General features: G+C 43.3%; 3 protein-coding genes and 1 long non-coding RNA gene across 9 annotated transcripts in view; 2 read left to right on the top strand and 2 right to left on the bottom strand.

Annotated features, from left to right (window-relative positions):
• The window catches only part of dipk1c (divergent protein kinase domain 1C), a 40,835-nt gene extending 39,442 nt beyond the window's left edge, over nucleotides 1-1,393 (bottom strand). For 2 of the 3 annotated variants that reach the window (XR_015106482.1, XM_086150670.1), the window contains exon 1: nucleotides 958-1,106. The gene's annotated coding sequence lies outside the window, so the exon portion shown is untranslated. Of the gene's footprint in view, nucleotides 1-957; nucleotides 1,107-1,260 lie in introns of those variants that run through there. The other variant, XM_086150671.1, reaches the window with a different exon arrangement.
• Nucleotides 624-14,319, top strand: LOC147231697 (uncharacterized). Of its 3 annotated transcripts, none has more exons than XR_015106484.1 (4): nucleotides 624-749; nucleotides 1,253-1,322; nucleotides 11,699-11,859; nucleotides 12,881-14,319. It is a non-coding gene; the product is annotated as an uncharacterized LOC147231697 (long non-coding RNA). The 3 variants fall into 3 exon arrangements; XR_015106485.1 differs by lacking the exon at nucleotides 624-749 and adding an exon at nucleotides 946-1,038; XR_015106483.1 differs by lacking the exon at nucleotides 624-749 and having other exon boundaries at nucleotides 1,206-1,322; nucleotides 11,694-11,859.
• Nucleotides 8,682-17,235, bottom strand: tubb6 (tubulin, beta 6 class V). The gene is made up of 6 exons (XM_086150673.1): nucleotides 17,093-17,235; nucleotides 14,670-14,778; nucleotides 12,876-12,986; nucleotides 11,143-11,258; nucleotides 10,249-10,377; nucleotides 8,682-10,165 (listed from the first exon to the last, which is right to left on the bottom strand). Exons 1-6 carry the CDS (start codon nucleotides 17,147-17,149, stop codon nucleotides 9,347-9,349), a joined length of 1,341 nt encoding a protein of 446 aa, XP_086006799.1. The 5' UTR covers nucleotides 17,150-17,235; the 3' UTR covers nucleotides 8,682-9,346.
• A 724-nt stretch (nucleotides 17,236-17,959) lies between these two features.
• On the top strand, nucleotides 17,960-23,143 carry hus1 (HUS1 checkpoint clamp component). 2 transcript variants are annotated; one of them, XM_086150669.1, is made up of 8 exons: nucleotides 17,960-18,126; nucleotides 19,163-19,209; nucleotides 20,560-20,739; nucleotides 21,286-21,393; nucleotides 21,479-21,553; nucleotides 22,043-22,142; nucleotides 22,277-22,402; nucleotides 22,525-23,143. In XM_086150669.1, the coding sequence occupies exons 1-8, from the start codon at nucleotides 18,075-18,077 to the stop codon at nucleotides 22,605-22,607; spliced, it is 771 nt and encodes a 256-aa protein (XP_086006795.1). In that variant the 5' UTR covers nucleotides 17,960-18,074; the 3' UTR covers nucleotides 22,608-23,143. The 2 variants fall into 2 exon arrangements, with proteins under 2 accessions (XP_086006795.1, XP_086006794.1); XM_086150668.1 differs by having other exon boundaries at nucleotides 19,082-19,209.
• Nucleotides 23,144-23,373: the final 230 nt, after the last annotated feature.

The raw sequence follows: 23,373 nt of genomic DNA, 5'->3' as shown, positions 1-23,373 counted from the left end.
TCTCTCTGGGAACTCGCGCCAAATTGGACCAACCGGCTTCGACCTGTCAGCATAAGTTTTTAGTGCCACTTTCACGTTTGCGTTATTTATACTGACCTAAGTTGCACAACTTACTCATCTGTAATTGTAAAATTAGAAATCTTCCAGGGTTTTTTTTTAATTCAATTTAAGACAAAGAAAATGATTTTATTTGCGCTGGCCGACGGGGGAAAGAGCAGCAGGTAAAAATCCACACTTCCACCTTCTTCAGCTCTGGAAATATTCCAGAATCTTTCCAAGAAGCAACAGGTGCCGGACTATTGAATTCCACCCCGACCCGCAGCGAAAGCCCCATGAGGCCGCCATGTTCCCGCTCGTCGAGCTCCTGCAAATTCAATGTTTTTAGTGTCGGCCTCCATTTGAACGGAAAAATTACCTAACACCACGATTGGCAACATAAAAGCACAAAACTGCAACGCCTTTAAAAATAGAAGATTTTAAGCCTATTGGACAGCTCAGCTGCAGGGTTTTACAATGAAAGTCATGGTATTATAGATAATTAAAACCAGGGTTCTGTTATGATTACAGGGGTTTGTCCAAAGTGTGACCCGAGTGCCGAAATCCAAGCTTTGAGGGATAAAAGTCCTAGACCTGGCTTTACTTGACAGCGAGGGACTGGAAAGAAATCCAAATGCAGACTCATTATACAACTTCGAAAATATGGAGCGACTCCGAAAATAGGATTAATTTACCCCCGCCCACAGAAAAAGGTTATGCTATAATCATTCTATTATAGACTTTTTCCTGCAAATTCTTGATATCAAACTTTTATGTGACTTTTTTAACTCAAGGTGATTAGAAGATCCAGGATTGAGACAAATTAACAATTAAGTTTAAGATGGGGCTTCACCCATTTAAAAAAAAAAAAATATTATAACCAAACTTTGAGCGTTTTTCTTCCTGCTTAGGCCAACTCACCAACCAGGAATTCTTTTTAAAGAAAATGAGACCGATCCTGTTATCCTGAGCCTGATGGTCCTTCAGTTGCCATGGGATTAGGTCAGACTTTTAAATCCGGCTGACTAAACATCTCTTTTTGAGAAGAAGAAGTCATTTTTGCAATCCCGCCGCCTGCTGCCTTTGGAGAAAAGCGCCAAACCGGGATCATCATTTCACTCCATTAAACACGGCAAACTTTTGTCCAAAAAAAAAAAAAAACAACTTGTAATCCACTCAGTCCTTTGATTATTCTCTCTGAAATCTTTTAATCCAGGCTCAGACCTTCAACGGAGCAATCCCGGCGTCGACGGTGCAGGTCTCTAAGCGTGGAGATGCTCCGGGAGGTGAGACGTTTGCATACAAGGATCTTGTAAACCCTGATTTCAGACTGTCAGGCAGTTTAGGCATCAGCGGCTCCGGCTCGCTCGCTGAGCTGCTGCCGCCGCCGCCGCCTCCTCGCTCTCCATCTGACGCTCCACAGTGCCTGGCTGCTACAGAGAGAGAAAGAGAGGGAGAGAGAGAGTGTGTGTGTGTGTGTGTGTGTCTGTGTGTGTGCGTGTGTGTGTGTGCGTACATGCACGTCCCGCTCAAGCTTCTCTGTTCGGCCTCATTCTTCTTCCTTCCTCCCTCCGCTGTAGCCCTGGCCTTTTTTTTTTTTTTTCCACAGTGTGTGCGTGTGTTGGTGTGCGTGCACATGCATGCGTGTGTGTATCCGAATCTATCTTTGTGAGGACCAATATAACTGTTAAACCTCGAGAGAGACAGAGAGGACTCCCTGTTTGTCAGACACTTTGAGACTTTTTGGAATCCGATTGGGGAAGAAAAGAACTGCTACAGAGATATGAAACACTTTTCTTCTGTCAAGAAATATATGAGAAAAAATGTCGCACCTTGAAGTGACACTCCTATCTTTTTTTATCTTATTAAAGTCACAATTCAATGAGAAGTGAGAAACTACCTCTGGAGAAAGACTCCGTACTTGTAAGGATTGTCGTGAAATCGTAAATTCAAGTGAGTGAAGTGATAGATTGCCAATAAAAAGGATAATGTAATAAAAAGGTTCAGATTGATTTTATAAAAATGAATGTAAAGAAAAATCCCGATATTTCCTGAATTATTTTGAAGGTGAAAAAATATGGCACTTTTTTCATGGTTTTTGCAAGATTTTACGCATTTGTTAAACAAAGCATAAGAAACGCGTTGCTCCAGCTCAGCACTCTTTCTCTTTTCTCTCTTATTTTTTGAAATTGCTGATTTTGTTGGTTTTTTTTTTTCAAAACCCCTGAAATCTCGCCGCTGAAGAACTTCAGCCCAGAGAGGAACATGGAGTGAAAACTGGCCTGAAGAACGTAAAGCAGTTTAAAAAGCTCCATTCAGAGAGGCTGCAAAACATGTTAGTAGTTTGTTTTGGGCAATTAGGGTTTTTTTTTCGTTTGATGTTACAGGAACCTTATGAGGCTTTGGCATCACTTTGCATTTACTGAGTTGATACGACATTCTTGGCAATGAATCCTGTAAGCATGATGCTTTTAAGTTCTCCCGAGGAGTTGCCGCTTCCAGGGACTTTATTCAGACTCGTAGAAAAGAGACAGGAAGTCCACAGGTGCTGCAGGAAGTCTGTATGTCCTCACAAAGATGGAGGAAGCGGTGTGTGTGTGTGTGTGTGTGTGTGTGTGTATGTGTGTGTGTGTGTGTATGTCTCCTGGCCCCTCCCCCCCCCTCAAGCCTTTCTCATACTTACATGCTACTGTACCTTTCATTCTCTCCGGCCCCCTTCACCCTGTTACCACGGCAGCGAGTCCTCGCCAAGGTTCAGTCCCCACATGTAGCTGCGCAGAGCCTCGTCAAATTAACCCCCCCCCCAATCTCTCTATACTGTGCCAAATGTGATGAACGCTCCGATGAAAACAGCTCCAGGCCAGAGGCAAGTTGTAACGGCACTGCTTGTTAAAAAAAAAAAAAAGAAGTTCTGCAGACATTAAGGGGGAGGGACTCAGGCGGATTCGCAGAGGGTAAAATGTCCATGTGAGTTTCAGTGTGTGTGTGTGTGTGTGTGTGTGTGTGTGTGTGCGCGCGTGTACGGTCAGTAAACAAGACTGTAATTAGCCCGGTCCTGCGGTCTCGGAGCAGCATCCTATTATCATGAAGCCCTCAGGGTTGATTCAGACGAAATCCTTCGCAAAAGATAAATGTTAAAATAACAGCGGTGTAATGGTATTCAACCAGAGGGGGAAAAAAATAGCTGAATTAATCATCCGTGACTTACAAGGGAAAGTGTTCACTTTAAAAAGCTGGTCTTTATTTCTGGATTATTTGCGTAATAATCTCAAAAGTATCAAAACAATTTTCTCTAAAATGTTAAATTGTGTAGATAAACTATCTTGTCAGTCAGGTTGTTTTTGTGGTTGATGAAAAAATCTTCCCCCAACATGACGTGTCCTTGTCAGCCTCTCATCTAGCCATCTAGCCAAAAAAGTCGGTTGCGATCATGAACAACTCCTAAAAGCTGGATTCCGATTGGCGCCGAGCTGGGGAAAACTTGTAAAGTGGGTTCGGCGAGCAAAAAACCTCTGCCGCTGCTCTTCGAACGACCGGACAGCCTCTGAATAGTCAAACCCCTCAAACCCCTGCGAGCCCGGCTCTCTCTGTGTCCTTGTAATTGCCAATTAAAACCATCTGGTCGGCGGCCAGCTTGTCTCCGTCGCCGCTGGCAGATGATCACACCAGCTTTTTTTTCCTTAACGTCGCCCGAGTGGCGGTAGAACACTTTTCCCCGTAGCTGCTGCCTATTATTCCGTGGATGGCTCACTCGTAAAGGGTGGGGCCGTTCTTACAGGTGCGTAACTTGACTAAAACTTCCCTTTTGTGAATTCTTACAGTCCTCGGCTTACTGCGCCCTCGCCCTTCGGCGTGGTAGTACATCGCCATCTCACGTAAATTTATGAAGAAAGTCTTGTTCCATCATTGCGACACAGGCCGCGCGTGCTGTTAAAATACATTTTGCTCCGGAACTAGTTTGAACGAATCCGTCATCATGCGGCGCTACATGACGAAGACGGTTCTGTTGACATTTGCCGGTTGTACGCCATATTGGATTGTGCTACATTCACGTTCTTTGTTTGTGTTTTTTTTTTTTTTTTTTTTTTTTTTTTTTTTTGGTTTTTTGAACTTTCATTATGGCTGCCAAGCATGCATCAGACTCCCGATTGCAGTGCTTAGTAGAAAAGGAGTTCCAACTCTGGGCGATATGTCCCCTTTTGTTTAGTCTGTTCACATACATCCGTGCTGCTAAGCACCAGAACCACCTAATTGTGAAATTCGCAGATGATACAATAGTCATTGGACTCATCAGTAACAATGATGAGGCTGCTTATAGAGACGCGGTGGCAAATCGGTTTAGCGGTTCTTTCTTAATTTGGCAAATAAAAACTGAAAGAATCATTGACTTTAGAAAATCCAATCCTGTACATCGGCCGCTTGCATTAAACATTGAACATCAGTATGTTGGTCAAAAAGGCACATCAGAGACTATTCTTTCTGAGCTGTCTGAAGAAAAACGGCTCGCCCGCAAAAATCACTCACCTACTTTGACACATCAACCGTTAAAAGCATCCTTACTCCTCTGGTTTAGAAATATCTTAGTTAAGGATCACAAGCTGATCCTGATTGTACTATTATTGTTTCTACTATTTATTGTTTTTATTGTGACCAGGGATGACGTTGTGTCTGGCAATATGCATTTTAAGTTGAAGTATTGGATTGACTCTACACTGTGCTGTTTAATTTATATGACAACAATAAACAAAATTAAATTGCATTACGTCACGCCGTAGGAACGGAATTTGAGGATCGGCTGTATACAAGGAAACCGTAGAAGAAGAAACCCCTTTACTTTGTCACATTCAGTTATACATAAAGCACAACATTAGTCCTCTGCATTTAACCCATCATGGACGAACCATGAGCAGAGGGCAGCCTCCGTGGAGCAGTTAGGGGTTTGCTCAACAACACCTGAACAGGCCAAGAGGAGCCAGGAATCGTACAAGAAACGTTCAATTTGAAGTTTAACTTGGGGAGGTAGAATGACTTAAGGGGAAAAGTAAAACTGTGAACACGAAGATGAATCTAACTTCACTCTGGCGAATATAGAGTGGGACGTCGCTAAGGATCTGGCCTCTCAGGACAATCCAATACCGGCTGCAATGGCAGTAAAGAAATACCTTGTTTGGCATGTTTCTAAATAATCACATGCAAACTTGCGGGTTCAGGCTCTCTGAGCCCTTTAGCACTAGAGTCAGAAGCGACAGTGGATAATATGAGTCTTTTTGTTGGGCGGTGCGATGGCGCAGTAGTTACTCTTGAGCATTGGAGGAAGCTTAGATATAAGAAGTGTTTGCAAATGTCGCAGAGGTACATTGAAAATGAACACCCTGAAAAATGGTAGACCTCTTTAAATTGGATAGAAAATTACAACTATGTACAATGAAATGACTAGAACTCTGGGGATTTCAAATTATTGAACATGTATGCCAGGTTTGTTGGAATTGATTAAACATGGAGAAACTGCTGCAGACCAAAAGCTCTGGACAAGGATAAGTTTAAAAATTAAATAATGGCCTGAGGCTTACTAATTATTTCAGTTTTGTAAACACACACACTAAGAATCTCTTTGTTTTTTGTTTGAGATTTGTCTCATAAGTTTTCCCTAAATCACATTTCCAGATCTTATTCAAGTTACTCGTCTTGAAAACACATGTATCACTTGTTAGACATTAGCTTGTTAAATGTTTTCTTTTAATTTGGATAATCCGCTATTAGTATTTGCTCTACACTTTTGGGGGATGATGGAGTTCACAATCTTTTTCGCCACCTTTAGTTTAAAAACTGTGGACCTGGACAGTTTGTATTCATAAAACTGAGATGTTACTGGATCACAGCGTCTGCATCTGGTTCCACCGCGGAGGTCCGATCCACACACACTCCGTTGCATACTGACAGGAAATACTCCATTACGATATCAGAAAGCTAGCAACAAACTTACAAGAGGATTAGCAAAACAAATGACTTGACGATAGAAATGTGGGAAAAATAAGGTTTTAAAAAAAATCTTTACATAAAATAAAATTAATTTAACTTTATTCTGGAAAAAGGCAAACGTCGTATTGTTTCATTTCCTTTCCACATTTTTCTGAAACCGAGAGTCCTTTAACTTTAATAGCTGTCACAACGTCTTCTGACCTAATTCAAACAGTTTATCGGGACCCAGAAAATAGATTTAAATAAAAAAAAAAAAAACAGATGATATCGCAACATTCATGTAAGCATGCACCAAAAAAGGTCACACGCCTCTCGTCACAGTGTCCTTGCAGGCAGGCCAGCATCAACATTGGATTGTACTACCTCCCTGTGGCTGATCATGGCAGTTACACCCAGATAGGAGGGAACAAGACAGGTAGAAAACGCATTTGTTGTAATTCTTTCACTTGTTCATTATACAGCTTATCTTACACTCGGGGCTGCTGTCATTGGGTGAGATGTGGAAGGCTCTGAGGGTCCCTTAAAAGGTTGACGTTCCTCTGCAGATGTTCAAATTGCATGTGGATGACGAAAACAAGTAGTTTGCCCATTGTGCACAGCATTGGTGATGCGAGACTTGTGATTTTTCAAGTGAAATTCTCGGCTTTCCCTTTTTTTTTCCCCACAAAGGCCCAACTTAACAAATGATGGGTGCGCAACGAAGCCAGGGCTCATGTAGGTTCGATGAGTTCACGGCACATTTGGGAGGATAAGACAAAATGGCGCAGCCTGCAGGTATTTAGTGTGTGTGTGTGTGTGTCTGTGTGTGTGTGGGCGTGTGTGTGAGCTTTGTGACCCGGGGGCCAGTCGGTTATTTATCGATGCCGAGCATCTTCTCACACACGTTTATGAGAAGGCAAATTGAATTTCCCTGCACGCGCAGGAGTGTGACAAACTAATTAAGTATGAATCTAAAACAAATTAAACAGTAACTTGAACACATTTGACGAAACAAACACACTCCTCGATTTGCCGACTAACTGAAAGCCTGACAAGAACTAAGACATTCTGTCTGGCACGGAGCTGACCCACACTCCTCCTCATTTGTTCAAGTGTGAGGTTCTCAATTTATGGAGAAATACTCGCTCCTTCGGCCCCTCCAGTCCTCTGTCTGGGGATGCTGACGCTCAGCACATTTTGTGGTGATAAAGAAAAATCTTCCATGCCCATGTGTGAAACATTTAGATGCGAAATCTGGGCGATTTAGTGAATCTGTAGTTTGGTGGGCTTTCATAAAAGGGATAGAATGAACTGTTAAGTATGAACAGATGAAACATAACGTTGCCCTGGCGACGTCAGTGGCGGCAAGTAACCAGCTGGCGCCACGGGGGGAACAAAAGTCACGGCCGATGATGAATAGACGCACGTACATCAGCTCTGGCCGGCAGACGCGAGCCCAGCGTTTGTCTTTGACGCCGGCGCTCAACGCGTAATCCCGCCGCACAAACAGAACTGCTGGGAAATCAAGTCCCGCGCACAAAAGCCGGCAAGGGGCGGGGGTCGGTAACACGCTGATTCTGTCCGATGCTGCGCTTTTTTTTTTTTACTGACTTCCAGGCCTGGCAGAGTTGGCTTTGGAAAAACTCAACAGCATGTATACAGTACATCATCATCCAGGACATTCTTCCATCCACCTTCTGACGCTTATCTGGAGTTGGTTGTCGGCAGCAGCGGCCTTAGCAGAGAGACACGGACTTCTCTCTCCCGGTCCACTTAGTTCAGCTTTTCCCGGGCTAGTTGTGAGACACAGACCCACCGGCGTGTCCTGGGTCGTCCTCAGCCACCTCATTGGGCTCCTCTGGACACAGAAGAGGGCTCAGCTCTGACCTCCTCCAAGGAGGCTAAGCTTCTCTCTCTCTAAGGGAGAGCCTGGACTGTGGAGAATCATTTCTGTGATCTCCCTCTTTCGATCACTACCCAGAGCTCGTGACCGTATAGGCGAGGTTTGGAACGGAGATCAGCCAGAGAATCGAGAGCTTCACTTCAGCTCCTTCTTTACCAAAGCATAGTCCACGTGACTGTAGACGCCTTGTCGATCCGTCAGCTCTCACGTGTGAATGAGACCGCGAGGTACTCGAATCCCTCCACATCCTTGAGCCAGAGAGGGCACGCCATCTTTTTCCGGCCTTGGAGTTGCTGATTCTTTATCCCAGACGCTTGACATTTGACAGTAAACGGCTCCGGGTTGAGCGCCTAGAAGGTTTGTACGTAAGGGTTACGAACAGAATCGTTGACCAAGGGCGGTCCTGTCAGAGTCCGATCCTCAAGGGAAACTAATCCTGAACCACGTCTGGCGATACAGGGACCGAGCGGCCCGAGCTTTATCCGTCCTTCTCAGGAATCTAACCAGGAACTCTCAGTTCCACGAACTTACCATCTGCAGTTTGAGTCAGGCAAATAAGTGTCATTTAATTGTGATCTTTGATATAATTCGAATACTGTGAATAATATTCATCCCGAGGAATGGCCCTGACAATGAGGCAGAAACATAAAGCTACGAATGAAAAATCATTAGGACATAGGGAAACCGCATGTTTAAAAAAAAAAAGGAAATTAATTAATTCTTGTCATATTGAAATGCTTGCTGCTGTGAGAATGAAGGAGAGTCGAGGAGGTTAATTGGATTTTTCCTTTTCCGTTCTATCGGTTTTATTTTTTTTGACAAAGAGAGCCGACCAGTAACACACGAGCTTTATGCCCCGCCGCCGGAACTTGTTCGCGGATACAAAATTCACATGTTTTTCACAAAATAATTCACAAAATTCACACGCACAAACACACGCACACACACATCAGAAAAGTAAAGTTAAAATTAGAAGTGGTCAAATATAAAATAAACCTGGTGTTACCACATGGACTTCACTTATCCGGTTACTTAGAAATTAGAGGGAATTTATGTGACACCAGACCTCGGTTGCATCTGATCATGTACAAGAAATTTTTCTGCCACAATTGGGTTTGGCGGCATTTCAATAGACATCCTGGTTATAAAGCACAAGCAAACCACACAAAAGGCTGTTTTTTTTTCCCCCAAATTTGCACTCGGGAATTATCGGGAAAAAAAACGTGCATTAGCCTTAGCATTGCTAATGCCGATCAAATCCTGACTTTCCAGAAACGAGGAGACGCTGCTCGTATCCTATCATTAAATACATTTCCACCGCTTTCTAAACAGACTCTGACCCGTCTGACATTTTCTCTCCCTAAATGAACTAATTTAAATTCACAAAACCCCCGGTGCATGAAAACGCTTTTGTTTCCCCTTCAAACGTCCAAGCATTACCAGGTTTCGTCACTCGTTGAGCTCGTCCTCCTCGTCCTCGAAGTTTTCCTCGCCGTCGTTGGCGGTGGCGTCCTGGTACTGTTGGTACTCCGACACCAGGTCGTTCATGTTGCTCTCCGCCTCGGTGAACTCCATCTCGTCCATGCCTTCGCCCGTGAACCAGTGCAGGAAGGCCTTTCGGCGGAACATGGCGGAGAACTGCTCCGAGATCCGCTTGAACAGCTCCTGGATGGCCGTGCTGTTGCCGATGAACGTGGCGGCCATCTTGAGCCCCCGGGGGGCGATGTCGCAGACCGCCACCTTCACGTTGTTGGGGATCCACTCCACGAAGTAGCTGCTGTTCTTGTTCTGGATGTTCAGCATTTGCTCATCCACCTCCTTCATTGACATGGGCCCGCGGAAGACCGTGGCCACGGTCAGGTAGCGTCCGTGGCGCGGGTCACAGGCGGCCATCATGTTCCTGGCGTCGAACATCTGCTGCGTGAGTTCGGGAACTGTGAGCGCGCGGTACTGCTGGCTGCCTCGCGCCGTCAGAGGAGCGAATCCCGGCATGAAGAAGTGAAGCCTGGGGAAGGGCACCATGTTGACGGCCAGTTTGCGTAGGTCGGCGTTGAGCTGCCCAGGGAAACGCAGCGACGTTGTGACGCCGCTCATGGTGGCCGACACCAGGTGGTTGAGGTCGCCGTAGGTGGGCGTGGTGAGCTTGAGGGTGCGGAAGCAGATATCGTAAAGCGCCTCGTTGTCGATGCAGTAGGTTTCGTCCGTGTTCTCCACCAGCTGGTGAACCGACAGGGTGGCGTTGTAGGGCTCCACCACCGTATCTGACACCTGGCGAGGGGGGCAAGGTCAGAGCTCTTCTTTTTCGACACAAAATAAGGAGGACATGGGGCGAGGATGGGGGCGTGTGCTACCTTGGGCGAGGGCATGACGCTGAACGTGTTCATGATCCGGTCGGGATACTCCTCCCGGATCTTGCTGATCAGCAGGGTCCCCATGCCGGAGCCGGTGCCCCCTCCGAGAGAGTGGGTCAGCTGGAAGCCCTGCAGGCACAACGGCCCAAATTAGGGTTCTGACCTTTAGCCTTTCACAGACGGACACAAACACCTGCCAGCCGTCTTTTCGGCTTCCATTTTTCAAGTCGTAGTGATGACATTTGATTATCGAACATGAAATTAATTCTGCTAAGTTTGTAACTTCTCCTCCCTTGATTCCTATACACACCTTTCTAACATCTTGCAGTTAAATGACAATATGCTCGTACAGGAAGTCCTCACTTAACGGCGTCCCTGACCTAGTGCATGCGCAGTTGCTATCTCCCACGAATTTATTTAGACAGGAATGAGTTGGCAAGCGGAGTGGACGAATACACTACACTACACCCCCACGCTGCGCCACATGAGGAATACTGCATTGTTTACATTTGCTGGTTGTACAATCATTTATATATGCGTTGTTTTTTTGGGGGGGAACTTTTTGCCCTTCATCATGGCTCCCAGGCATAGGTCAGACTTTTCATCCAGTACTGTTTGTGATTTTTAACTAACTGAGAAAATCATGTTATGTTGTGTGGTAGGAGTGGAATTGTGTATCTCCTTTAATACTTGTATCATATACATATTTAAGTAAGAATAATAAACATGAGGATTTATTATGAAGCCCTTATTGGACATTATAAATTATAATACCCCATGCAGATGAAACTATAATTCATATAATTAAATCTTAATGACTGTTAATTACTTGGAAAATCCAAAGAAAAAAACATCATCCAAATGTTGTGAAGTGATCGGAGTTCAGCGCGTCACCTGCAGACAGTCGCAGTGCTCGCACTCTTTCCTCACGATGTCCAGCACAGAGTCCACAAGCTCCGCCCCCTCCGTGTAGTGACCTTTGGCCCAGTTGTTCCCGGCACCTGTCTGACCTGCGAACGGCCCGACAGCCGAGATACAAAATCAGCCCGTGAAACATAAAACCGCTGCCACAACAGATGGGAATGCTCTCGCTGCCGACGCCGCCTCCTCTGCTTCTTCTCCCGCCGAGACAGCAGTTTATAAAACAAACGCCGGGCCGATGTCACTGTTTACCCGTCGCTGCAGATCTGCTGTCTGTAACGGCACGATCGTCAAACCCTCGGGTTTGTCCTCCTGTTTCTCACCGCCCCACAATTCGGTGAACTTTCTCGCACACAGCCGCTCTTATTCACACCCGGCGGTTAAAGACTAGCGTTTCCTCTCGCTGGAGTGTCTTTGTCCTCCAGCTGAGGCTAAAAGTTGGGTTAACTGTCTACTTAAACTACGAGTACATTTGCAAAATAGTGATTAGCTTTCCAAATAAAATGAAGTACATCCTTCCGCAGGTTAGCGTGGAGCCGATCACAGCTGACAAAAGACGTTCAACCAGTCGCCCTCATCGTTCGCACCTACTGAGTCTTCAGAGAACCTGCCAACTGTTTTTGGACTGCGAGAAGAAGACTGGAAGAACATGTTCACAAGAAATGAAACCAAGAACCTCCTTGCTGCCAGGCGAGTGTCAATCAAAATGCTGTCGTGCCTATGATTTATTCTATTCATCGTCACCCCCTTTCAGACAATGTTTTTGCACATTTATAAATGCGCACCGATGGAAATAACGAAGGAATACTTCTGCTTTCAGCTGTTTTTTTTCTACAACCTTTATCACAATTCTCACTTTTTTCTTCTGTTTAAGTTTCGACGATTTCCATTTCATTGTCCTCCTGTGGCTGCCATCCATCATTTCACCCCAATTTTCTTATTTTTATTCACATAATGACCCTTTTTTCCTCGCTTTCTGCTCATTACTTTCAATTTGTTTTCGACCGTTCCCTTCAGGGGTCGCCACAGCCAATCATCTGCCTCCATCCAACCCTCTTCTCTCTCACCAACTAACTTCATGTCCTCTTTCCCTCCATCCATAAATCTCCTCTTTTGTCTCGCTCCAGACCTCCTGCTCGGAAGCTCAACCTCAGCCTCCTTCTACCCAGATCTTCACTATCCCTCCTCTGTCCATCTCCAAACCATCTCAGTGCCGTCCCACTGAGTCATTCCTGACCTTCTCCCAAAGAGAACCTCCTCATTTTCATCTCTGCTGCCTCCAGCTCTGCTCCCTGTCTTCTCCTCAGTGTCTTCAAAACACAGGCCATCGCTGGTCACACCTCAACACTTTTCTGTCGGATTCTCTTTTATAACCCCTCGCACTTTCCTCCACCTGTTCTAAAGTGTTGGTAGACGTGTATCCTCACACCTTCTTCACCCTTTCCAGTGCTCTGGATTGCTAACCATAAGTACTTAAAATCCTCCACCTTCTTTATCTCCACTTCCTGTAGCCTCATCACTCCATTTGGGTCCTTCTCATTCACACACATGTATTCTGTCTTGCTGCTCTCCTCTCCAGAGCATACCTCCACCTCTAGATGTTCCTCCACCTGCTCTTACTACAAATCGCAATGTCATCTGCAAACATGATCCACTGAGATTCCTTTCTCAATCTTTTTTTTTTTTTCTGTGTGTTTGCATGTTACCAAAGATGAAGTTGTCTGGTCTGAAGAGTTGACCGAAGGCTCCGGAGCGAACGCTGTCCATGGTTCCTGGTTCAAGGTCCACCAAGATTGCGCGAGGGACGTATTTATGTGCTGCGCAGAGAGAGAGAGGAGTCATCGGTCCTCGTCAGGGAAAACCTTATTTTAATAGTTTGAAATAATTCGTATGCCATCTGCATCATCTAAATAAGGGATGGGCAGGGTACAAATGTAAAAACCAGGTAAAATGTTTTTGTTGTTGCAAAAGCCAAGATTTACTGAATGAATGAGTGAGAGAAAAAGAAGATGTATAGATAATTTTCATGACTTTTTATTTGAATTTACTATCATTTAAGAAATGTTGTCAGGTGGATTAAAGTAAAGTGTCTGAGATTTGTGGGTGGAAAAAGACGGGGTTTAATTTCAGGACAGTGCGCTTTTATATTGATATTTGCTCTGCTCGCAAACCAGTTTAGCTGCCTTTTTTGCTGTCGGCCCTCCCTCAAACCCGGTAGAATATTTTTCAGAAGGCCAGTGAGCGGACAACCTCGGCCCCTTGGGGTCGCACTCAGTAGTTTCTCTCACCTGGGATCTAAATATCGCCCCGACCCGTGGCAGAGAGCTTGTAAAAAGGAGCTCGGAACGAGGAGAGCAGCGGCATAGACCACAATTAAAAGTCAAAACAACTTGATATTTTGATACCAAAACTAGTAGATTCATAGGTTTCGCCCATTCAATTATAAAGTATAAAAAAATATCATGATCTCAGCAGAGCTCTTAACATTTCTCATGGTTAATAAATTTGGATTCTTGACTGTTTTCTACCAAAACATGGAAAACACCAAGAGGGAATTACATTATGGACGGACACTTCAATCATTTAACTTAATTTAAATTAAAAAGACAAGCATTTTTCACATTTTTCAAATATCTGTTGGTGGTCTCTTAAGATGAAACAGAAGCTGAAGCTAAGCTAATAAATGTTTGTTTTTTAGGGTATTTTTCAAAGGTAAAGATGCTTCGCCAATTTGTAATATTTGAGCTGATTTTTAGAAGATTAAGATGTTAACTAATAAATTTGTATTTCGGGGGCGTGTTTTTCAAAGCTCAAGATGTTAAAGTAACAAGTTTGTATTTTTTGAAGCTAATAATGCTAAGCCAACAATTCTGTATTCCTTTGAACAGATATTTTTAAGCTAAAGATGCTAAGCTAAAAATTGTATTTTCCTCATTGTAGTAAATGTCTACTTGGTCCAGCGCAAGTGTTTCTTTTTAAATTAAACAAACATATCTCAAATTTTTCTAAATATCTATTGGTGGTCTCAGGCTGAAGTAGAGGCTAAAGATGCTAAGCTAATACATTTGTATTTGTCGTCACTATTTAAAGCTAAAGATACGAAGCTGATCATTTTGTATTTTTTGACTAGATTTTTCAAAGCGCAAGATGCTACCGAATACATTTTTATCTTTGGGTGTATTTCTGAAATGTAAAGTTACTAAATTAATAAATACATTTTTTGGAGGCTCTTTCAAAGTGAAAAATGCTAAGCTATTAATTTTGTATTTTTAAGCAGATTTTTAGAAACTAATAATGCTACCCAATAAATTTGTATTTTCTCCAGCAATCATTTTTTTTTTTTTTTCAGAGCTAAAGATGCTAAGCTATTAATTTTGTATTTTTCTAGCAGATTTTCAGAAACTAAAGATGCTAAAGTAAAAATGTCTATTTTCTCCGGCAGCCCTTTTTGAAAGCCCCCCCTGGCACCGCAACCCATCAGCGATTCGCAAGCGACTCACAGGAAGCCTCGTTGTAGTAAACGTTGACTCGGTCCAGCTGAAGGGGAGAGTCGCCCATGTAGTTTCCCGCCGGGTCGATGCCATGCTCATCGCTTATCACCTCCCAGAACTAACAGGGGAGGACAGAAGGACAGGGTGAGGATGAGGACGCGTCAAAGAACGCTCCCCGACCCGCTGGAGGCGGGTATCACATGACCGGTGTCCCCTTGACCCCAAACCGTACCATCTGGGAACCTCCCTAGCCGGTATGCAATGTCTTCTTCATTGTTTTTGTCAGATTCTTTCAAAGGAACGTCAGGGTGGCAAAAATCTTGGAAATTCACTATATTTTAAGGAATTCAACACAACTTTATCTATAGCATGTTTTCTTCACTTTCTAGAAAAATACTTGATATTAATTCCTGCAACGTTTCTCCATTGTTATAGCCTGTATCTTTCAAAGGAACGTCAGGGTGGCAAACATCTTGGAAAATCACTTTATTTCAAGGAATTCCACTCGAATTTATTGATAGCACCTATTCTTCACTTTCTAGAAAAATAGTTGCTATTAATTCCTGCAACATTTCTCCATTGTTATCGTCAGTTTCTTTTAAGGGAACATCAAGTCGGCAAAAAAAGATCTAAATTTAACACTTAACGTTATGGGGTTATCTTGACAATTCGTTGTATATCAATTTAACCTTAATGTATTATCTGTACCATCTAAACTACACTTTTTGAAAAAATAGTTGGCATGAATACCTCCAGTGCTTGTATTTTTTATACTTACAAGTGTTTTCAGATTTAGTGATTCTCTTAGTTTAAAATAGTAATAACAGGCATTTGCGGTGGACATGTGCGAGCTCACGATTCAGGGTGAAAGAGCGGGCAAAAAAATAGATATTAAGAAAACAATGACACTTGGGCCTTTGGATAATTAGAAGAAAGACTCAATAACAAACCACATAATTCCTATATATTAAAATTCCTTTTCTTTTCCTTCTGAGTCCAAAACTGTTTCCTGAAAACTCACCCTGGAATAGTTGTTCGATTGTTCAGAGGGAGACAGAATGAGTGTGTGTGTGTGTGTGTGAGTGTGTGTGCCCCCACAGATTCCTTGAATACTCTCAGGGATACTTCACTCTTCTGTACCGCTGCAGAATCGGAGAGAGAGAGAGAGAGAGGGAGAGGAGGCCATGTGCCTCATATCTTCGAACCCCAAACGTCCATCTTTTATATTTGAATTATCCACTGCTTGTTTGATTATTGATGTACTGGTTCCTAATCGTGGAGCTGTTTATTTCTCAAAACACAAAAGAGAGTGAGGGCTCTTTCTTCCGTTCACTGGACCAGACATGTGGGCCAGAGCTGGACGCTGCCTTTACCCAAAGCGACTTCAAGGGGGAGACAAAGGGACGACTACAGTAAAAGTATTTGATGGTAATTAAAAAGAGGTTCCATCATGAAATTAAAAAAAAAAAAAAGCAAAATGAACAACTATTATTTTGATAGAACCTGCTAGTTGGGTTTTGACAGATTTATTGATATTCTTACCGTCATTTTCTGTTTGTTTTTTTTTTTTTTTCATGCTGCAGCATCAATCCACAGCAGGGATGGTGGGTGGGGGGGATTCTGTCTGACCTGCTCCCTGAGCCCCTCCCTTCCCACTCAACAGAAAACAGATCTTCAATCTTCCTAAAGCTGTATTTTTAAAAGCAGCCTATTACCACTCAATTGTCACCGCCGTGCAACACACCTATAATAATGTTCAAGCTATGATATGACTTGCTAGTACTATGTGTTGGAGGTGGCTCTTTGCTCATTGTTACTTGTTGCCAATTTTACTAAATTTTACTAAATTGATTTACTAAATTGAGTACTGAGTGTTTAATCACCACAAAGTGTCCGCCACCTGTTGGTCAAAAAGACATCTGCTCCAAATACAGAAAAATATGAATGAATTCCGTAATAGTGTTGAAAAAATAAATTAGGTACTTGACAGATCATGGTAAATTATGGTTTGGTTCCTCCATAGCAGGATTTCTTTTTCTTTCTCCTGTTTCAATATTTCAGTTGCTTTGCCTAACCAGAGAATGAACATCATACATTTTTTTATGTTTTTTTTTTGTTTGTTTGTTTTTAGGGAAAATACGCAGCACGATACTCGTGCCTGACGTCATCACTCCGGAAGAATAATCTATTTAATCCAATTTGGTTCGTTCAGCTAAACTAAATACAATTACGTTCCCGTGAGAGTAGTGAAGATTAAGAGTGAGTAAGAATAGCTTGAGGCTGAAATTTCACTTCTAAACGAATTATTCTTGATTTTTGTTTAATTCTTCAATATCAGATTTTCTCCCATTTCATGGCCGCACGCTGATTGGCTGCCGCCCCTTTTCGTCACGGCGTTAGACTCCAGAACCTGTGTGAACCGGGTTCGGTACCTTGGTCCCGATCTGGTTCCCGCACTGGCCCGCCTGGATGTGAACGATCTCCCTCATCTTCTCAGTGTGGTTGTTCTTCCCCTTCGTCCGCAAGGTCCTTGCTCGCCGCCGCCGGATGGGTCTGATCCGCGGGAACGCGCGGCGACCGGCTACATGCGCCGGCATGCGCGGCCCCGCGGCCACGCCCCAGACCCCGGCCAGCTCAGCAGAAAGTCCCGGGGCTTAACGTCCACATTCCCGGACAGTGCCGGCACGGGGGGTGGGGGTTTGGGTGGGGACACGCTTAACAAGAGTCTGGCAAAATATCTTTATTTTTAATGTCACCAAACATGCAAAGTTTTTTTTCCACCAGAAATTTTGATGAGATTTTTATTTAACAAAAAAAAGGGGCAAATTCGAAATTCGACCCAATCTGCCGATTGTTGTCCAGCTCCTCTCTGTTTTTCTGTCCATTCCCCTCTCTCTCGCCCAACAGGTGGTGCCAGCAGCTTCAATCCGCTAAATGTCTCCCTCTTGTGGCGGATATTTGAACTGCAAACCTCGGGCCCCCCAGATGAATCACGTCAGGAGGAGCTTTCACGGCCGACAAAATGTTTTACGAGTACGTCGATGCTTCAGAAAAATTCACTGATGATTATTCCAATATTTCATATTGACTTGTATTTCTATTGAATCAAGAGTTGGTGTCCATCTGAGCGGAAATTCAGCTCTTAATTTATTGCCTCTTATTGGTAGTTTTTACACCAAGACAAACAATGTGATACATCTATTTGTTTATTTACTTCTTTGTCCGTCAAGTTGAATATTATTATTATCAGTAACAATATTATTTTTATTATTTTCAAACATCTTCCGGAACTTCTCTGTTTTAGCCAGCTTCCGCTTTCGGGGGAAGGTTTATGACGACGGACCAAACGAACTTCTCACGCGCGAATGTAATGTTGTCTCGCCGCCGGATAAATCATTATTTATCAAGTTTAAAATGAAGTTTCGGGGGAAAATTGTGGACATTGCTTGTCTCAACCATTTTACCCGTAAGTCAAAATACCTGGATACGTATTTCATAGGTATCCGCTTTAATTTCTGGACAACAGCAGAATTGTCAATACATTCTAGAAATTTCTACAATTCTAGTTTTTTCCGTGTCGAGTATCATTATATGCTAGCAACGTTTCAATTGATAGACAGAAATAAGACCCAGTGTTTTACCGATATTTTTTTGGCTTAAGTGACTAGTGAGAAAAAAAAGTAGTTAACATTCAGTTGAGTATTTTTCTTTGCAATATGAACAAGAAAAGAATATACTCGTGAATTCATAGAAACCGTATTTGTGTTATTGGAATGCATTATACAGGTGTACGCCGTATAGTGTTTCAAGTTGACATTCGAGAAATTCTGCTTCTACTAAGTAAATATCTAAATTCATTTAAATGAAGCACATACACAACAGATATATTGCTGAGTTGCTGCCTCAAAAAGTGGAATCTTCTGTATTAGGCTACAAATCAGCTTTGTTTTAGTTTTTTTCCACAATTTCACAATCTCACTACCCTTCCCCATTCACTACCTCACCCATTCATGTCTGTCTCTCTCATCCTTGTTTGTCCCAGCCCGCACACATCCTGCCTATGTTTTGTTTATTTATTCTATTCATTGCTCTTTATTTTTGTCACTATCTATATTGTTGTTCTAGTTGTGTATTTTTCACCCTCACTGTTGTTTGATGTTGCCCATCATCATCCCTGACCTTGTTGTCTTTTTTTGTCCATTTATCGGCTGTCTCTTTATTTTTTGGTGATTATTATTTTTTTCGTCTTGCTATATCCTGTCTTCTGCCTTTCTATATTCGTATATTCATATTTCCTTTTTTTGACATAACTGGTATGCTGCTGTGACAATGGACTTTCCCCTACGGGGATCAATAAAGCTTATCTTTTTTATACTTAATCTGAAGCCTGTCCGAGCTGCTGACTTGCTGGTTGTCCGCAGGAGTCGTCACCACCATCTCTAAGCTGACCAAGACATGCGTCCTGCGTCTGACACCTGACAACCTCTTCTTCGTCCTATCAGGCAATGTGGCCAATGGAGGTGTCAGCATGTGGTGTGAACTCTCCCAGGTAAAACCTTGTCAGCAGAGTGCTTCAGCATGAACAGGCAAACACACAGGACACGAGTCCTCATCTATAGGGCTTTGTGGTCTTAAAGTGCTTTACCCATTCACCTATTCGCACACATGGTGATGCTGTGCTGCAAGGTGCAAACCAGGCCATTGGGAGCAACTTAGGGTTCACTGTCTTTCCCAAATACATTCAGGGGTGTCAATCTCAAATACACAGGGGGCCAAAATTGAAAAATATTGGCACAAGTCAACTGGTTTGGTGAAAACTTGTTGAAATGACCTTATTGCACATGTTGAATCTGAAACTAACAAAGCCAATGAGTTATTACCAATGAAACATCATTAAAAATCACATAAATTATCTAAAACAAAAATAAAATTAAATCAACTGCATTTATTTTTTAAGGCTGTAACTGCAACTTACCCAGTCATCTCAGCTGAAAACATATTTGACAGCCAAACAAGAGCCAAAAAATGACTTATTTCAAAGAAATCTGATTGTCCTGTAGGAGCAAGAGAAAAAGTGCAAAAATGAAGCTGCATTAAAAACAGAAATGTGGTAAAGCTGAGCGTGATGCCCATTGCTCACTACAGTCGGACCCAGTCACCAGTGTTTCAGTACAGCCACTGTTATCACACAGCTTTGCCCTTTACATCTACGGATATACGCTGTGACTCCCTCCTGCTTTGACCCTTATTTCCATTGCCCACAATTGTTTGTTTTGTTTTTTTTCCAGGAAAAGCCAGGAATCGAACTGGAATCGATCTTTCTTTTACGCCAATGTCAGTTTTGACATAATCAAATTTTCCTTCAGTGTCACAGCTTTATCCCCTTTAATGGCACTTTGTTTGCACGGCATCTTTTGTGAAGTTTTAGCCAAAATTATTTGCTCCACCTGCTGATGAATAGTGCAGTGCTTTAGTTGTTTTTTGACTAACAAATCATTAAGTCTTTTTCTCAGAACAGTTTAGGACTTTCATTCAGTTGGTTCAGCGGTCACTTAATATCACACCATTAATAATGGTGCAGTTGAAAAAATTGCAAATTTAACAATGTGACAGCACAGTCCAAAAATGCTTTATGACTCAACGCAATTAAAAATGCAGTTTAATTGGATTCCACTGAAACCATTTTGTTCCCCAATGTTCTTACACAAATATTTTGCGTGTATGATGTATTTTAGACTCATCTTTTTTTTTTCTGGTTAAAAGTCTCGTAAAAGTAATGAATAATAAAGATTATGAAAAAAATGTTTTGTCGCCTCAAGCCAAATGATGAAGAGATCCTCACATCCCATGAAGAACTGTGACACTCCCACGATTGATCCCTACATCATTCCTCCTGCAGGCCAACTTCTTCGATGAGTACCAGATGGAGGGAGTGTCCCTGCCGGAGGATAATGAGATATGTCTGGAGTTGGCGCCTGAGAACGTGTCCCGAGCCCTGAAGACTGTCCAGAATGCCAAAAACGTCAAGATCAAACTGACGAAGAAGCACTGCCCGTGTCTGACTGTTGCTGCTGAGCTGGTGAACTGATGCAGAATTCTGCGAACATTTTGCTAACTTTCAGTTATGTATGTCTCGCTAATTTTGGACACATTTTGCCCCCGAATTATACTATCAGCCAGAAGTTTTTTTTTTTGTTTTTTTTAAATTTTATTTTTATGTTTATTTTTTGGACATTGACCTGGCAAACCAAATTAAAATGACAAATAAGGGCAACTCACTTCTCAGTTTGTTGCAGAGCTCAATGTATTTTTGGAAGTTTTTGAATGTGGCTGATTTCAAACTAATTTCTTGTCGGTCTTATACAAGTGTTCTCATTTCTAATTAGGGAAAGATTTGAATTGTCGAAACGTACGAAAAGCGATGAAATGAAAACGAATTGAATGCTTAAAAAAGCTGTTAAATATCGACAAATCTCTTATCAAGAGTGAAGGTTCATGTTCGATTTGGTCGGCAGCAGTTTTATGTCTCGATAGTTCGTCCTCGTGCAACAGCTCCTGTAGCCGTTCCTTCACTGAAATAGTTTGCACTCTGTCTTCTGTCGTTCTATCCTTCCGGTCTGTCCAGCCCACCTTGTCCAGCGCCAGCCGCGTAGTCACCCACGACATCCCGGTGGACGTCATCCCCCGTCGGCTGTGGCACGAGTTCAAAGAGCCGAGCGTGCCGGACTTTGATGTGAGTCTTCGGCCTTGGGAACTTTTAAAACAGCGCACGGTGACGTGGGAGAAAATATAACCCTGTGTCATTCCTGTCCGTACAGGTCAGCATCTACCTGCCTCCGCTGAAGATCATGAGGAACGTCGTGGACAGGATGAAGAACCTCTCTAACTTCCTGGTAAGAGTGGATTTAATGGTCTAGAAAGCACATTAGCTACAATCGCCCTGCTTTTATTAGACAGTTCCACTTCAGTACTTTCATGATATAAACCTAAGTCGAGTCATCTCAAACAAACTGTCATTTTGAAAAAAAAAACAACAAAAAAAGGAGACGAAAAAGTAGAGCTGAGACGCTCTTTGTGCGACTTGTACCTCACTTTCCCTGTTTATTATCCAGATTTCAAGCCTTTATTTCATTAAATTTTGGTGATGGCTCAAAGAAAATGCACTTGAAGTTTTTCCATGATATTCTACATCTGTACTCTGTTGTCTTTGGAATTTTCCCCAGGAGACAGATCAAGTTTTTGAATTGAATTTTGGTGGTATGTTGAAACAGTCACGTGACCAGGGTGCCATAACGCTTACTGCCACCGAGACCCTTATATTATTAATATCATAATAATGCGCAGGGTAAATGTGTGTGTGTGTCTGCGTCGGTGTCGGTCAGGTGATGGAAGCCAACCTGAGCGGGGAGATGAATCTGAAGATCGAGACGGACCTGGTCTCCGTGACAACGCACTTCAAAGACCTCGGGAATCCACAGTGGGGTAAAAAAAAACCCTCACACGACATAGCAGCTTTCCTTAAATTTTCACAACAAAACAAACCGATTCTCCGTCGGCCTCAGTGGCGACACTTGGAGGTCAAATCTCATTTTCGCATCTCCTTGTCCTCCGTCCAGCCGACGCCGAGTCTCAGGGCAGCCAGAGCCGAGATCCGGAGGTCATGGTCCACGCCAGGGTGGACATCAGGAAGCTGCAGCCGTTCCTCATGGGGCAACAGGTCAACCCCACCAAGGCCATGTGCAGTAAGTGGAACTGTACAGCCCCTCGCCCCAAAGTGGTCGTGGCGATATCCCGAAGCTCACGTTTGCGCCGAGCTTCCAATTTCAAATATCAAACAGGAACAGATGTTATTTTTCTCCCTCAGACATCGTCCATCAGACAGTCGTCCACCTCATCCTGCTGCACGACGACGTGTCGCTCCAGTACTTCATCCCCGCCATGGCGTAGAACAGCTGCTCGCCATCGCCTCAGACTGAGTTTTGACTAAAAAAAAAAAAAAGACAGATAGTGAACAGGGCTTCACTGCAGGTTCGTCACACCTGGGAAATGGGACACTCCTATGTTTGGGAGTCTGTCAGACATCCGACGCTGTCGTCCAACAATGCAGACGACTTCATGTCCAGGTGGCGACAGGGACACGATGCCCTTTGGGGTGGAAAACCAGGGCGGGCAAGATTACTTCAACATTTCCGTCCCACCATCGGATTATGGCTTTCGGACTAAGGGTTGGAAATTGAATTGCACGGGTCTTTCACACGCTGTCAGAGCTGCTTCCACCGCCCTCAGGCCAAAGCATTCCCTGCTGATCGTCTTCTGCCCTCCAGCTTGACTGTCAGACCCGCTGGAGGTAAAACTACTGCTTATTGACAGGTCGCAATTTGTACTGCAAGTTTTTCCTCTCCGCTGCATTACTTTAAACTCCTGATGAATAAATGTGACATTTTTTACATCCACCTGACAATAAACAAGATGTTAGCTTAAAAAGTGAGGTCCCCGTCAGATGTTCCCAAAAGCTGCTGTTTTATTTAACAAGACAAGCGAAATCCCGCAGGGCCTCCAGTTTCTCACTCTGCAGACGTACCCAAAAGCTTTTTAAAGTCCCTCACCCGTTCAGCTTCTTCTATTTGAAAGCTTTGACCAGGCAAAACCGTTTTCGAGGCTCCAGCCGTGAAATCCTTTGGGTGTGATAATTCCTCCCAGGGTTGAGGTGGCA

Source organism: Fistularia commersonii, chromosome 8 (assembly GCF_037954325.1).
Source record: "Fistularia commersonii isolate RoL2024-O1a breed Wild chromosome 8, RoL_Fcom_v1.0, whole genome shotgun sequence".
Classification (NCBI taxonomy): domain Eukaryota; kingdom Metazoa; phylum Chordata; class Actinopteri; order Syngnathiformes; family Fistulariidae; genus Fistularia; species Fistularia commersonii.
The sequence above is the reverse complement of the archived record's forward strand: the minus strand, read 5'-3'. Positions and strand labels throughout refer to the sequence as shown.

What these genes read in the sequence shown, in the direction of transcription:
- hus1 (XM_086150668.1), top strand. Translation starts at nt 18,075, where the DNA reads ATGAAGTTTCGGGGGAAAATTGTGGACATTGCTTGTCTCAACCATTTT. An exon ending in TGTGGTGTGAACTCTCCCAG is followed by an intron (nt 19,210 to 20,559) that starts GTAAAACCTTGT and finishes TTCCTCCTGCAG; the next exon opens with GCCAACTTCTTCGATGAGTA. An exon ending in TGACTGTTGCTGCTGAGCTG is followed by an intron (nt 20,740 to 21,285) that starts GTGAACTGATGC and finishes CGGTCTGTCCAG; the next exon opens with CCCACCTTGTCCAGCGCCAG.
- tubb6 (XM_086150673.1), bottom strand. Translation starts at nt 17,149, where the DNA reads ATGAGGGAGATCGTTCACATCCAGGCGGGCCAGTGCGGGAACCAGATC. An exon ending in GGAACCAGATCGGGACCAAG is followed by an intron (nt 14,779 to 17,092) that starts GTACCGAACCCG and finishes CTCCCCTGTTAG; the next exon opens with TTCTGGGAGGTGATAAGCGA. An exon ending in TTACTACAACGAGGCTTCCT is followed by an intron (nt 12,987 to 14,669) that starts GTGAGTCGCTTG and finishes CTCTCTGCGCAG; the next exon opens with CACATAAATACGTCCCTCGC.